General features: G+C 50.9%; 1 protein-coding gene across 2 annotated transcripts; it reads left to right on the top strand.

Moving 5' to 3' along the window:
- The first annotated feature begins 2,803 nt into the window (after positions 1-2,803).
- On the top strand, positions 2,804-6,890 carry Pnck (pregnancy up-regulated nonubiquitous CaM kinase). 2 transcript variants are annotated; one of them, XM_021187881.1, is made up of 12 exons: positions 2,804-2,849; positions 3,627-3,696; positions 4,077-4,208; positions 4,553-4,627; positions 4,724-4,862; positions 5,040-5,163; positions 5,370-5,445; positions 5,540-5,652; positions 5,734-5,812; positions 5,884-5,971; positions 6,068-6,212; positions 6,496-6,890. In XM_021187881.1, exons 2-11 carry the CDS (start codon positions 3,629-3,631, stop codon positions 6,203-6,205), a joined length of 1,032 nt encoding a protein of 343 aa, XP_021043540.1. In that variant the 5' UTR covers positions 2,804-2,849; positions 3,627-3,628; the 3' UTR covers positions 6,206-6,212; positions 6,496-6,890. The 2 variants fall into 2 exon arrangements, with proteins under 2 accessions (XP_021043540.1, XP_021043542.1); XM_021187883.2 differs by lacking the exon at positions 2,804-2,849 and adding an exon at positions 2,914-3,204.
- Positions 6,891-10,147: the final 3,257 nt, after the last annotated feature.

The raw sequence follows: 10,147 nt of genomic DNA, 5'->3' as shown, positions 1-10,147 counted from the left end.
TAGCTGTCTTCAGACACACCAGAAGAGGGCGTCAGATCTCATTACAGATGGTCATGAGCCACCATGTGGTTGCTGGGATTTGAACTCAGGACCTTTGGAAGAGTAGTCAGTGCTCTTAACCGCTGAGCCATCTCTCCAGCCCGGTCATGGTGTTTTATTACAGCAATACAAAAGTACACAAGACAACTGGTGTCAACCAAAAACTAGGATACCATTTTTTATAGGGTGTCATTTAACTGAAGCTGACCTGGAACTCTAGTCTCCACTATCCAAATGTTGGGATTGCAGGAATGCATCATCACGCCCAACTTATGATATCATTTCTGTATATGGGGGTCTCAGTATATTGCTTAGGCAGCCCTTGAAATCCTGGGCTGAAGTGATTCTCCTCTTCAGTCTTCCAGGTAGCCAGGACTACAGGTCGCTTACACTTGCATGTAATATTTTTCACATGAGTCTGAACATATACAAATTGCTTGATGAGGACTGAGAATGGAACTCAGTTGTCAGAGTTCAAGTCTAACATACACAAACCCCTGGGTTACAACCCGAGCACTGCATAAGAAGGGGCCTGATGATACAGGACTATAATCCCAGCACTTGGAGGCAGAAGTAGGAGGACCAGAGATTCAAGGTCATCTTCATTTATATACTGAGTTTGAGGCCAGCTTGGAATACATGACATTCTGTCTCAATAACAAACAAACAAACAACCCCCATATCCTAGTTAGGGTTTCTATTGCTGCAACAAAACACCATCGTCTAGGGGGCTGGAGAATGGCTCAGAGGTTAAGAGCACTACTGCTCTTCTAAAGGTCTTGAGTTCAAATTCCAGCAACCACATGGTGGCTCACAACCATCCGTAATGAGATCTGATGCCTTCTTCTGGGGTTCCTGAAGACAGCTACAGTGTACTTACATATCTTAAAAAAAAAAAAAAAAAAAAAAAAAAAAAACCAACACCATCATCAAAGCAACTTGGGAAGGACAGGGTTTATTTGGCTTATACTTCCAGGTAACAGTTCATCACTGAAGGAAGCCAGGACAGGAATTCAAGCAGGATAGGAACCTGAAGGCAGGAGCTGCTGCAGAGGTCATAGAGGAGTGCTGCTTACTGGCTTGCTCCCCGTGGCTTGTTTAGCCGACTTTCTTATAGCACCCAGGACCACCAGTTCAGGGATGGTACCACTAACAAAGGGCTGAGCCCTGCCTCATCATTTACTAATTAAGAAAATCCCTTACAGCAGGATGTTATGGAGGCATTTTCTCAACCGAGTTTCTGTCCTTTTAGATAACTCTAGCTTATGTCAAGCTGACATAAAAACTAGCCAGCATACCACACAACAACAAAAAAGAAAAATTTAAACCCCCAAAGAAACAAAATCACATCATGTGCTGATACTCATCCTTAGAGCAGGAAATAGGACCTTTAGTTGGCATTTGCTGCTCCCCAGGAGTCTTTGAGCCTTCTAATCTTGCTCAATGTGGACAGTTTCCAGTTATTCAGAAACAAATGTATGCGTGTGATACATTTGTGAAATATAATATTTGCAAAATAGCAGTGATTTTAATTTTTTGCTTTTCATGATTCTCTGTCTTAATCATCATTAGACATTCTGGGGCTTTGGAGACATGCAGGGATCTGCATAAGAGCTGCATGTCCTATTGCTCCCCTTCAGTTTCCCTCTTTTTCATGACACCTGATCAGGTGGATAGGATTGTATCTAGGCTCAGTTAACTGAGAGAGGCAACCGGAAAAGGTCAGGATGCAGGAGCTAGAACAGTAGCGTCAACAAGCTACCTTTAGTCTCTGTGATTTGGCAGAGGCCTTGCAACTCAGCCTTGTCTGGATTGTGCCCCCATGACAGTCAGTAGACCCTCCTTGCAGGAAAGACACAGAGCTGTAATAGGGCTGGATGGGGATGAGGGTGGTGTGGAGGAATCCTCAAAATTTTGGATGAAAGTTGACCTCAGTATTTCCTGATTGCCTCACCTGGGCTGTGTCAGTTGCTTTGGGGAAGAAGACCTGGTAAGGTGGTTTGCAGAGGGGACAGAGTTATGACCTACAGAACTGGCAGGCAGAGGCAACAGAGGCCTGTCTGAGGAGGCAGTATGCCAGACTAATTAATGGAATGATGGCTAAACTGAGTAGACATCTGGGCAAAGACGGTCAGTGGATGCAAAGGCTAGGGGGCAGGTGCAGAGGAAGTTGAAGACGGTAAGAGTTGGAGAAAAAGGCCAGAGAGTCATTAAACTCCCACTCTCTGCCAAAGACTCTGCCAGGGAGTGGCATATGTGTCTCCGGGAGCCACATAACCCCAGCGAAGAGAATGATGTGCAAAAGAGGAGGGCCAGGAGGTAAGGCTGGAAGCAATGGGAGCCAGCTGGTAGAGACTTAGATATGCTGGCATCAAGGTTTCAGGAGCTGGCAGGGACTAGGAAGAGACTGCTGCGTAGCAAATGCCCTGTATAATCTGTTTGTGGACATCATATTAGAACAAGGAAGGCAGACACCCAGGCCTATGCTTGGCAACACTTCTGGACAAAGTCACCATTGTTGCAAAGGCCCTGGGACCATTCACTTGGCTACCAGAGCACTGGAGCACCCAGTAATCAGCAAGCATAACTAAGGAGTTGGACAGTGGTGGTCAGAACCCGGGAATTGCCTTACAAGGCTCTCTGCAGTGGCGGCCACAGCCACCGCGTGCTCGGCTGCCCAGGGCTCGCGGGGCCGCGCGCGCGGAGGGGGCGGGGCCGGCGGGGCGCGGGTGGGGGGCTCGGCGGCGACACAACAGCTACTGCGCTAGGAGACATTGCAGCGGCGGCAGCGGTGGTGGCAGCAGCTGCAGGTCCGCCCCCCCCTCCCCCGCTCTGGACTAGGGGCAAGCAGGCGAGCGGGGCGGGTGGGCTGGGGCATACAGGGTCCAGGCCAACAGGCACCTTAGCTCCATAGCCCACCCTCCTCACGCACACCTGTGACGTCTGGCGCGCCCCCTGCCCGCACGCGCGCGGCCCACGCAGCTCTGGACACAGGCAGCCGAGGTTGCGGAGTCCCTCCACTCCGAGGCGCCAGGGGCCAAGCAGCGATTAGGTGGCTGCGTGGGTGACTGTGGTCGTGACAGGTGGCTGCAAGCAGGGTCGCAGGTGCATTCGAGCGGGTTGGTGGCCTACGTGGTGTGTGCTTGAGCTGAGCCACCGTGGAAGGTCTGCTGGGGGAGGGGCACGGGCCTTATGGGTGGAGGTGGGCCTAATGAACCAGGGTATGAGTGTATGGAGCCTTCTGGAAAATAGCTGGCAGTTCTGGCTTGATGTGTGGAGGCAGAAAGGGGGTGTTATAGTGTTGGTGGCCAACATTACATGTGCTCCGGATGCTGGAGTGCGGGGGTGGGGTGGAGGGTGGGGGTGGGAAATACAGGTTGGCAGCAGCATACCTGGGTGGGAAGCCCGCATGCAAGTGGTCTGCCTCAGTGGGAGTGTGTGTGTGGCCCTGGGCGGGAGGAGTAAAGTGTACTTGGGTTTGGGAGTGGGTGACTCCATCTTGAGTTGGGGGACTATTTGGCTTGGTGGGCATGGGAGCTGCTCGTTGCCAAGGGGCCTCGCTCCACCCCCACCCACCCCACCCCCAGACATGCTGCTGCTCAAGAAACAGACGGAGGACATCAGCAGTGTCTATGAGATCCGGGAGAAGCTGGGCTCGTGAGTGTGCATGCTGGGCTGTGGGCGTGAGTGCTTGTGTATGTGGGGCATATGCACATGTGAACAAATGTGCGAAGGAGCTTGTGAATGGTGTGTGTGTGTGTGTGTGTGTGTGTGTGTGTGTGGTATGAGTGTGAACATGGGGGTAAATTGTGAGGTATGCTGTTGTCTGTGTGGGAGGTGGTGTGTGAATGTGTCCGTGTATGTCAACCTATGTGAGGTGGTGTGGGGATATGTGTGTGCACACTTGTGTGGGTGTGTGTTAGGGTGGGTGGTATGGCTTGAGCACCTCCTCCATTTTGCTCTTCACCCTCCTCTCACTGGCACCTTCTCCCTCTTTTTTTTTTTTTTTTTTTTTTTGCCTTCCTGCTCTGCGGCAGGGGTGCCTTCTCTGAGGTGATGCTGGCTCAGGAAAGGGGTTCTGCTCATCTTGTGGCCCTCAAGTGCATTCCCAAGAAAGCACTTCGGGGCAAGGAGGCCCTGGTGGAGAATGAGATCGCGGTACTCCGCAGGTGTGCCCACTTCCCCCTTGGATTGGGGAGACCTGTGGCCAGCCAGGCTGAGTCCTCTGGACTCATTAGGCCTGGTTGCCAATTTGCGGGGGTGGGGGATGGGGGGTGGGGCTTAGGTGTCTCTTCCCCTTTGCGGCTGCATGTCTCCATGGCAACCTTAGAGACACCCTATCCATCTGTGCTTTATATATGGCCCACAGAAATATGTGTTCTAGGAAGGCCCAAGCTAGTCAGGGCAGGCGTTGGTAGGGAATGGGGGGCAGAGAAGAGGAACAGGCTCAGGACAAAGCTCTTCCAGATGAAGAAGCTCCAGTGATCCATCAGGAGCCTTTTCTCTGTTTCAGAATCAGCCATCCCAATATTGTGGCTCTGGAGGATGTCCATGAGAGTCCTTCCCATCTCTACTTGGCCATGGAGCTGTGAGGAGGGCTTCTGGGGGGCTGGGCAGAAGGGGTGCAATGTCCAAATCTATCCCTGGGTCACTTGACCTCCTACCTTGTTCCTTCCACCTCCAGAGTAACAGGTGGTGAACTGTTTGATCGCATCATGGAGCGGGGCTCCTACACAGAGAAGGACGCCAGCCACCTTGTAGGGCAGGTCCTTGGCGCTGTCTCCTACCTTCATAGCCTGGGCATCGTGCACCGGGACCTCAAGGTGCCTGGCTGCACCTCCACTCTATCTCACTTACATTTGGACTTGAGTGTCATATTTTTCTCAATGCTCACTTCAGTCTGGGTCCCGGGAAATTAAGGGTGCTGAGGCCCACCCTATCCCAATGCCCAAGCCATTCTCGGACTCATAGGCCTTTTCCCTGGTCCCATGTGTCAACAGCCTGAAAACCTCCTCTATGCCACACCTTTTGAGGACTCCAAGATCATGGTCTCTGACTTTGGCTTGTCCAAAATACAAGCTGGCAACATGCTAGGCACAGCCTGTGGGACCCCAGGATATGTGGGTAAGAGGGAAGCACTCTAAGGCTCACTGTGGTGGGGAGGGAGCTGGTGACCCAGGGGATGTCAAGGCTCCAGGACCTGGGTCAGCTGCTGCCCATGGCAGTCTATTCCTAGGACTGAATAGGTACACCAGATGGCCCTCAAGGGCATGCCATGTGCGCGTGCCTGTGCAGACATGTTTGTCTGTCTGTCTGCCTCTGGCCGCCAGCCCCAGAGCTCCTGGAGCAGAAACCCTACGGGAAGGCCGTAGATGTGTGGGCCCTGGGTGTCATCTCCTACATCCTGTGAGTGACCGCTGCGACGGCTCAACTCCTACCTGCCTGTCCCTGCTGGGTTGGGGAGGGGTGGACAACTGGGTGATTCATCTGTGGGTGCCAGGCTGTGTGGGTACCCCCCCTTCTATGATGAGAGCGATCCTGAACTCTTCAGCCAGATTCTGAGGGCCAGCTATGAGTTTGACTCCCCCTTTTGGGATGACATCTCAGAATCAGGTGAGTGCAAGGCTGGCCCTATCCTGGGGACTGACAAAGGGGACTAGGGACAGGGCAGACTAACCTTGCCCACTGCTCCAGCCAAAGACTTCATTCGCCACCTTCTGGAACGTGATCCCCAGAAGAGATTCACCTGCCAACAGGCCCTACAGCATCTTTGGTGAGTGGGATACCTGGCATGTGGCACAGGAGCAGGAGCAACACCTGTGCTGACTCCCAATTGTCCTCTAGGATCTCCGGGGATGCAGCCTTGGATAGGGACATCCTGGGATCTGTCAGTGAGCAGATCCAGAAGAATTTTGCCAGGACCCACTGGAAGGTGAGATGGAGAGAGAGATTACTGGTCTTGATGGTGGTCTTAGAATTGGTCTTGGTGCTGGGTCCAGCTTGGCCTGACCCTGTTCTTTTCCCATAGCGTGCATTCAACGCCACATCATTCCTACGTCACATCCGTAAGCTGGGACAAAGCCCAGAGGGTGAGGAGGCCTCCAGGCAGTGTATGACCCGTCATAGCCACCCAGGCCTTGGGACTAGCCAGTCCCCCAAGTGGTGACAACTAGGTATGTGGACCCTGTATCCTCTGGAAACTAGTTTTTTAGGGAGCCTAGGGGGTGGCAATGAACTAAGTGGGGTCTGGAGAGACAAGGGCAGAGTATCTGAGAAGGAGAAGCTAGGAAGAGGGGTACATCAGGCCTCTTATGCTAGTAGGATAGGGGCATGACCCTATGGAATTTCTATGAAAGGAAAGCGAAAGCTTGAGTAAGATGCTATGAAGGACCTGGGAAATCTGGGCACCTCTTGAACCTGTCTTCCTCTGCTTCTTTCTCTTCCCCACTACCCCAGGTAGATGCCAAGGAAGGCCAAGTGGACTGACTCCCGGTTTTTCTTTCCTCCAGCCCTTTTGGTCTCCTTCCTGGATCCTTGTCCTCCAGACTGGTCTCTGCTGGGAAGTCTGAGACTGGGTGTGATGCATGGCACTAGGGTACAGGGCTTCCCCAGTATGTCCCCCAGTCTCTATCCTTACCTATGGTGGAGGCTCCCTTTCCCATGTTGCTGCCAACCTCTATGGAAACTGAGGAGGTGCTCAAAAGTGGATTTGGGGGCCATCCTTCCTGAATCTTGCACACACACATGCTTTGCGTGGCTGTTCTGTGCTTTGCTGACTGTGGGTGGTCCTGCTTGTGTTGTGGCCCTTTAGTTCCTCCTTTTCCCAACCAATAAAGACAAACAGAACAATGCTCTGGAGCTGAACTAGGTGTGGGATAAGCATGGGGTTGTGGGTCACCTCAAGGAAGGATATGAAGGAAGCAAGTCCACTGCCAGTGGGTCTGCACTGGGTCTTGTGCTCTGCTTCTTGTACCTTGCTGGGATCATGGCACAGGCACTCTGGATTATTCAAGGACTTCCTGATTCTGACCCTCAGAGTGCTGCCAGCAAGAAGCTGCCTGGCTGGTTGCTCTGGGTCTGAGAGAAAGTGGACACCAGCAAGTTCTACTGGGCTGCCAGCAGGGGGCAATGGCAGGAGGCATAATTCAGCAACAGCAATCTGCTCCTGAGTTCCCATCCTGGCCTGGAAAGGGACCAGAGTTCAGGATGTTTTCCTCCACTACTACTTCTGGTGTGATGAGTTATGAGCTATCATCTGGTTCTAGTGGCCCTATTTACCACCAGTAGGCCAGGATTCCAGAAGCCTGTCTTGCTGGGCTCAGTCAGGGGTAGGTCTCAGTCAGAGTTTAAAGGGGGTTTTTCTTCCTCTTTCTCCCTTTCTCTAGCTTCTAGTGTGTGAGGTGGATGTCAGAGCCTGATTGGGATGTGTGTGTGAGAAGTCTTATTTGGTCAAATTTTGGGTTCCAAAGGGAAGCACTGAGACCCAAGAGAGTGCTGGCCTGGGTTTCTGGGGCAGAGACTACTCTGGGTTTCAGGATTGGAGCCAGGAGGTCTGGAAGCAAGTGGACAGCTTCCTCCTCTGTCCTCATGGTCACCTCAGGTCATCCTGTACTTCAGGCTTTGGGCCATGTGTCCTGACATGTTTGCCCAGTGTCCTGACCCTATGGGGTCCCTGGAGGGAAACCTTAAACACCTGGTGCCAAAAATGGGCTCAGAATCTTGACTTACTCACCTTCAGTGACCTGTCCTTGGACCTCATTGTCTTTTGGTCACCTTTTCTAGTCTCTTTTTGGATGCCCTATGTACGACATCTTTTCCTTCAGTCACATAGGATACCTATTCATTCTTATTTTGTTGAAGCAGTACTGATTGAACTTCTACTCTGTAAGGGGAAGCTCTTAGTGGGTGAAGGGGATAGTTTTATGGAGACAATATGAACAGGAAATAATTCTCCTAGATTCTCTGGAAGCCTTAAATATAAGCATCAGAGCCAGCTTTCCAGAAAAAATCATCCCTCAGTCTAGACCACCAGCTCTTTCAGCCTAAGATCAGATCACTTCTGACTCCTTGACACAGATTGGCCTTGACACAGGGCGCAGTGTGGCCTCATCACCAGCAGGTGATGCTACAGACACGTTTAGGCATCTGTGAGTCGTCACTTCTTAATCCTTTAGTACCCGAGGCAGCAGCTCAAATCCATTCCTTGCCTACTGGGCCCCCAAATCTTCCCCTAGATAAGTTTTGGCTGGGGAGAGAGGTCCATCCTGCTTATTTTGGAGTTAAGTGCCAGGGACAACCCTGGGTCATACAGAGGCAGCGTGTCTTTTATCCTTCCCAGATCTTCCCATTGTAGGAGGGCAGTTTGAGAGAGAGTAGGGCTTTGGATCACCTAGCAGAGAGACTGACTGTCTCCTCTGAGTGTTACTGGAAGGCAGGGGTGGGGGTGGGGGGGGGAGTACTGAGACAGCATTGCAGGTGCTGGTCAACAGAGGAAGGAGCCACGCCAGAACCTGGAGAGGGACAGCCTGTGAGCAAAGGTGCTACTGATGTGTTTTCCAAAAGCAGCATTCTTGTTCAGTTTGGGGAGAGAGCTGACTGTAAAAGTTAGGTGCTGAGGCTGAAGAGATTGCTGTGTTAAGGGTACTCATTGCTCTTCCAGAGGACCAAGGTTCAAATTCTAGCCCTCACATGGCAGCTCACAACTGTCTGTAACTCCAAGATCTGACACTCTAACATAGACATCCATGCAGGCAAAACACCAATGCACAAAAAATAAAGGCAAATTCATTTTTTAAAAAAATCAGGTGGTATAAATCAGGAGCAGAGTCCAGTCTTTCAGGGACAGGCAGGAATTCAGAGAGTACCTTTTGTGTGTGTCACAAGAGAACATTGCCTCACCAGATATTGACCAAACAGGACTCATATAAATGTGAGTGGCAGGGCTTTCAGAGATGCTAATCTTGTGGCAGAATGAGAATCTAAAAATCATTCTCTCACCCTGAATCATCCTGCCTGCTTCTGTGTGAGGAAGAGGGATTTCTTGGGACATAAGGATTGGGTAACTGAAGAAAAGGAGAGTTCTCTCTAGCCCCCTCTTATCACTGTTCCCAAGAAGTCTAGATTTCAGTTTGGACTTTAAAGGATTTTGTGTAACTGTCACCATCTTCTGTGACTTCATTTAATGCCCCTTAAATGAATCAGGAAATCGTCTGATTGTGGTAGAGGTAGTTATAAAATCTGGACCTTATGCCAGGCGTGGTGGCGTACACCTTTGATCCCAGCACTCGGGAGGCAGAGGCAGGCGGATTTCTGAGTTCGAGGCCAGCCTGGTCTACAGAGTGAGTTCCAGGACAGCCAGGGCAATACAGAGAAACCCTGTCTTGAAAAAAAATAAAAACAAAAACAAAAACCAAACCAAAACAAAAAATCTGGACCTTGTAAGATTCCTCTTGACTTTAGGTGAAGAGTGGCCCAGAAGTGGAATAGGAATGGTGACTGAGAGATGGGCACTTCTGGGTTCATATGAGGAACAAGGCACATATTACAGAGAACCTTTACCTGAAGGTTCAGTGGAGGTGGGCTGTCAGGAGAAGGGCAGGAGTGGATCATGGGTGAGTCAAGAATGTAGTGAAGAACCCAGGAAAGAGCTAAGGATGAAGGTCCCTTGGACAGACAGTGACTGAGTTGGCAACACAGCCACAAGTTCCTTCCTGCCAGGCATATATGTCCAAAGAGTGTATTCCAACCATAGCTACCCAAGCCTAGCTTTATCCAAGCCTCCTATCTCTATTCCTAACCTCAAGTGAGAACTTTATGTGTGGGATGGGGATCAGATTCAGGTTGTCAGACTTTCATGGCTAGTGCTATCACAAACTGAGCCAATGGAGCAAGTTTCACAAAGTTGCCAGCCCAACAAAAGTACTTTTCTTTAAAGTACTTTTCAATGTTTTCAACCCTATCTGGCCGTTCTGCTCAGTACTAAAACCTCACCCTCAGGTGTCCTCCCTCACTATCTAAGGAGATTTTGACAGCTCCCCTTGCCTAGGGAGCTGTATCTTACTTACCTTGAATAATCCTTTGAGCAGAAGCCCAAATGCGTTTTGTGCTA

The sequence above is a fragment of the Mus pahari genome, chromosome X (genome assembly GCF_900095145.1).
Source record: "Mus pahari chromosome X, PAHARI_EIJ_v1.1, whole genome shotgun sequence".
Classification (NCBI taxonomy): domain Eukaryota; kingdom Metazoa; phylum Chordata; class Mammalia; order Rodentia; family Muridae; genus Mus; species Mus pahari.
The sequence above is the reverse complement of the archived record's forward strand: the minus strand, read 5'-3'. Positions and strand labels throughout refer to the sequence as shown.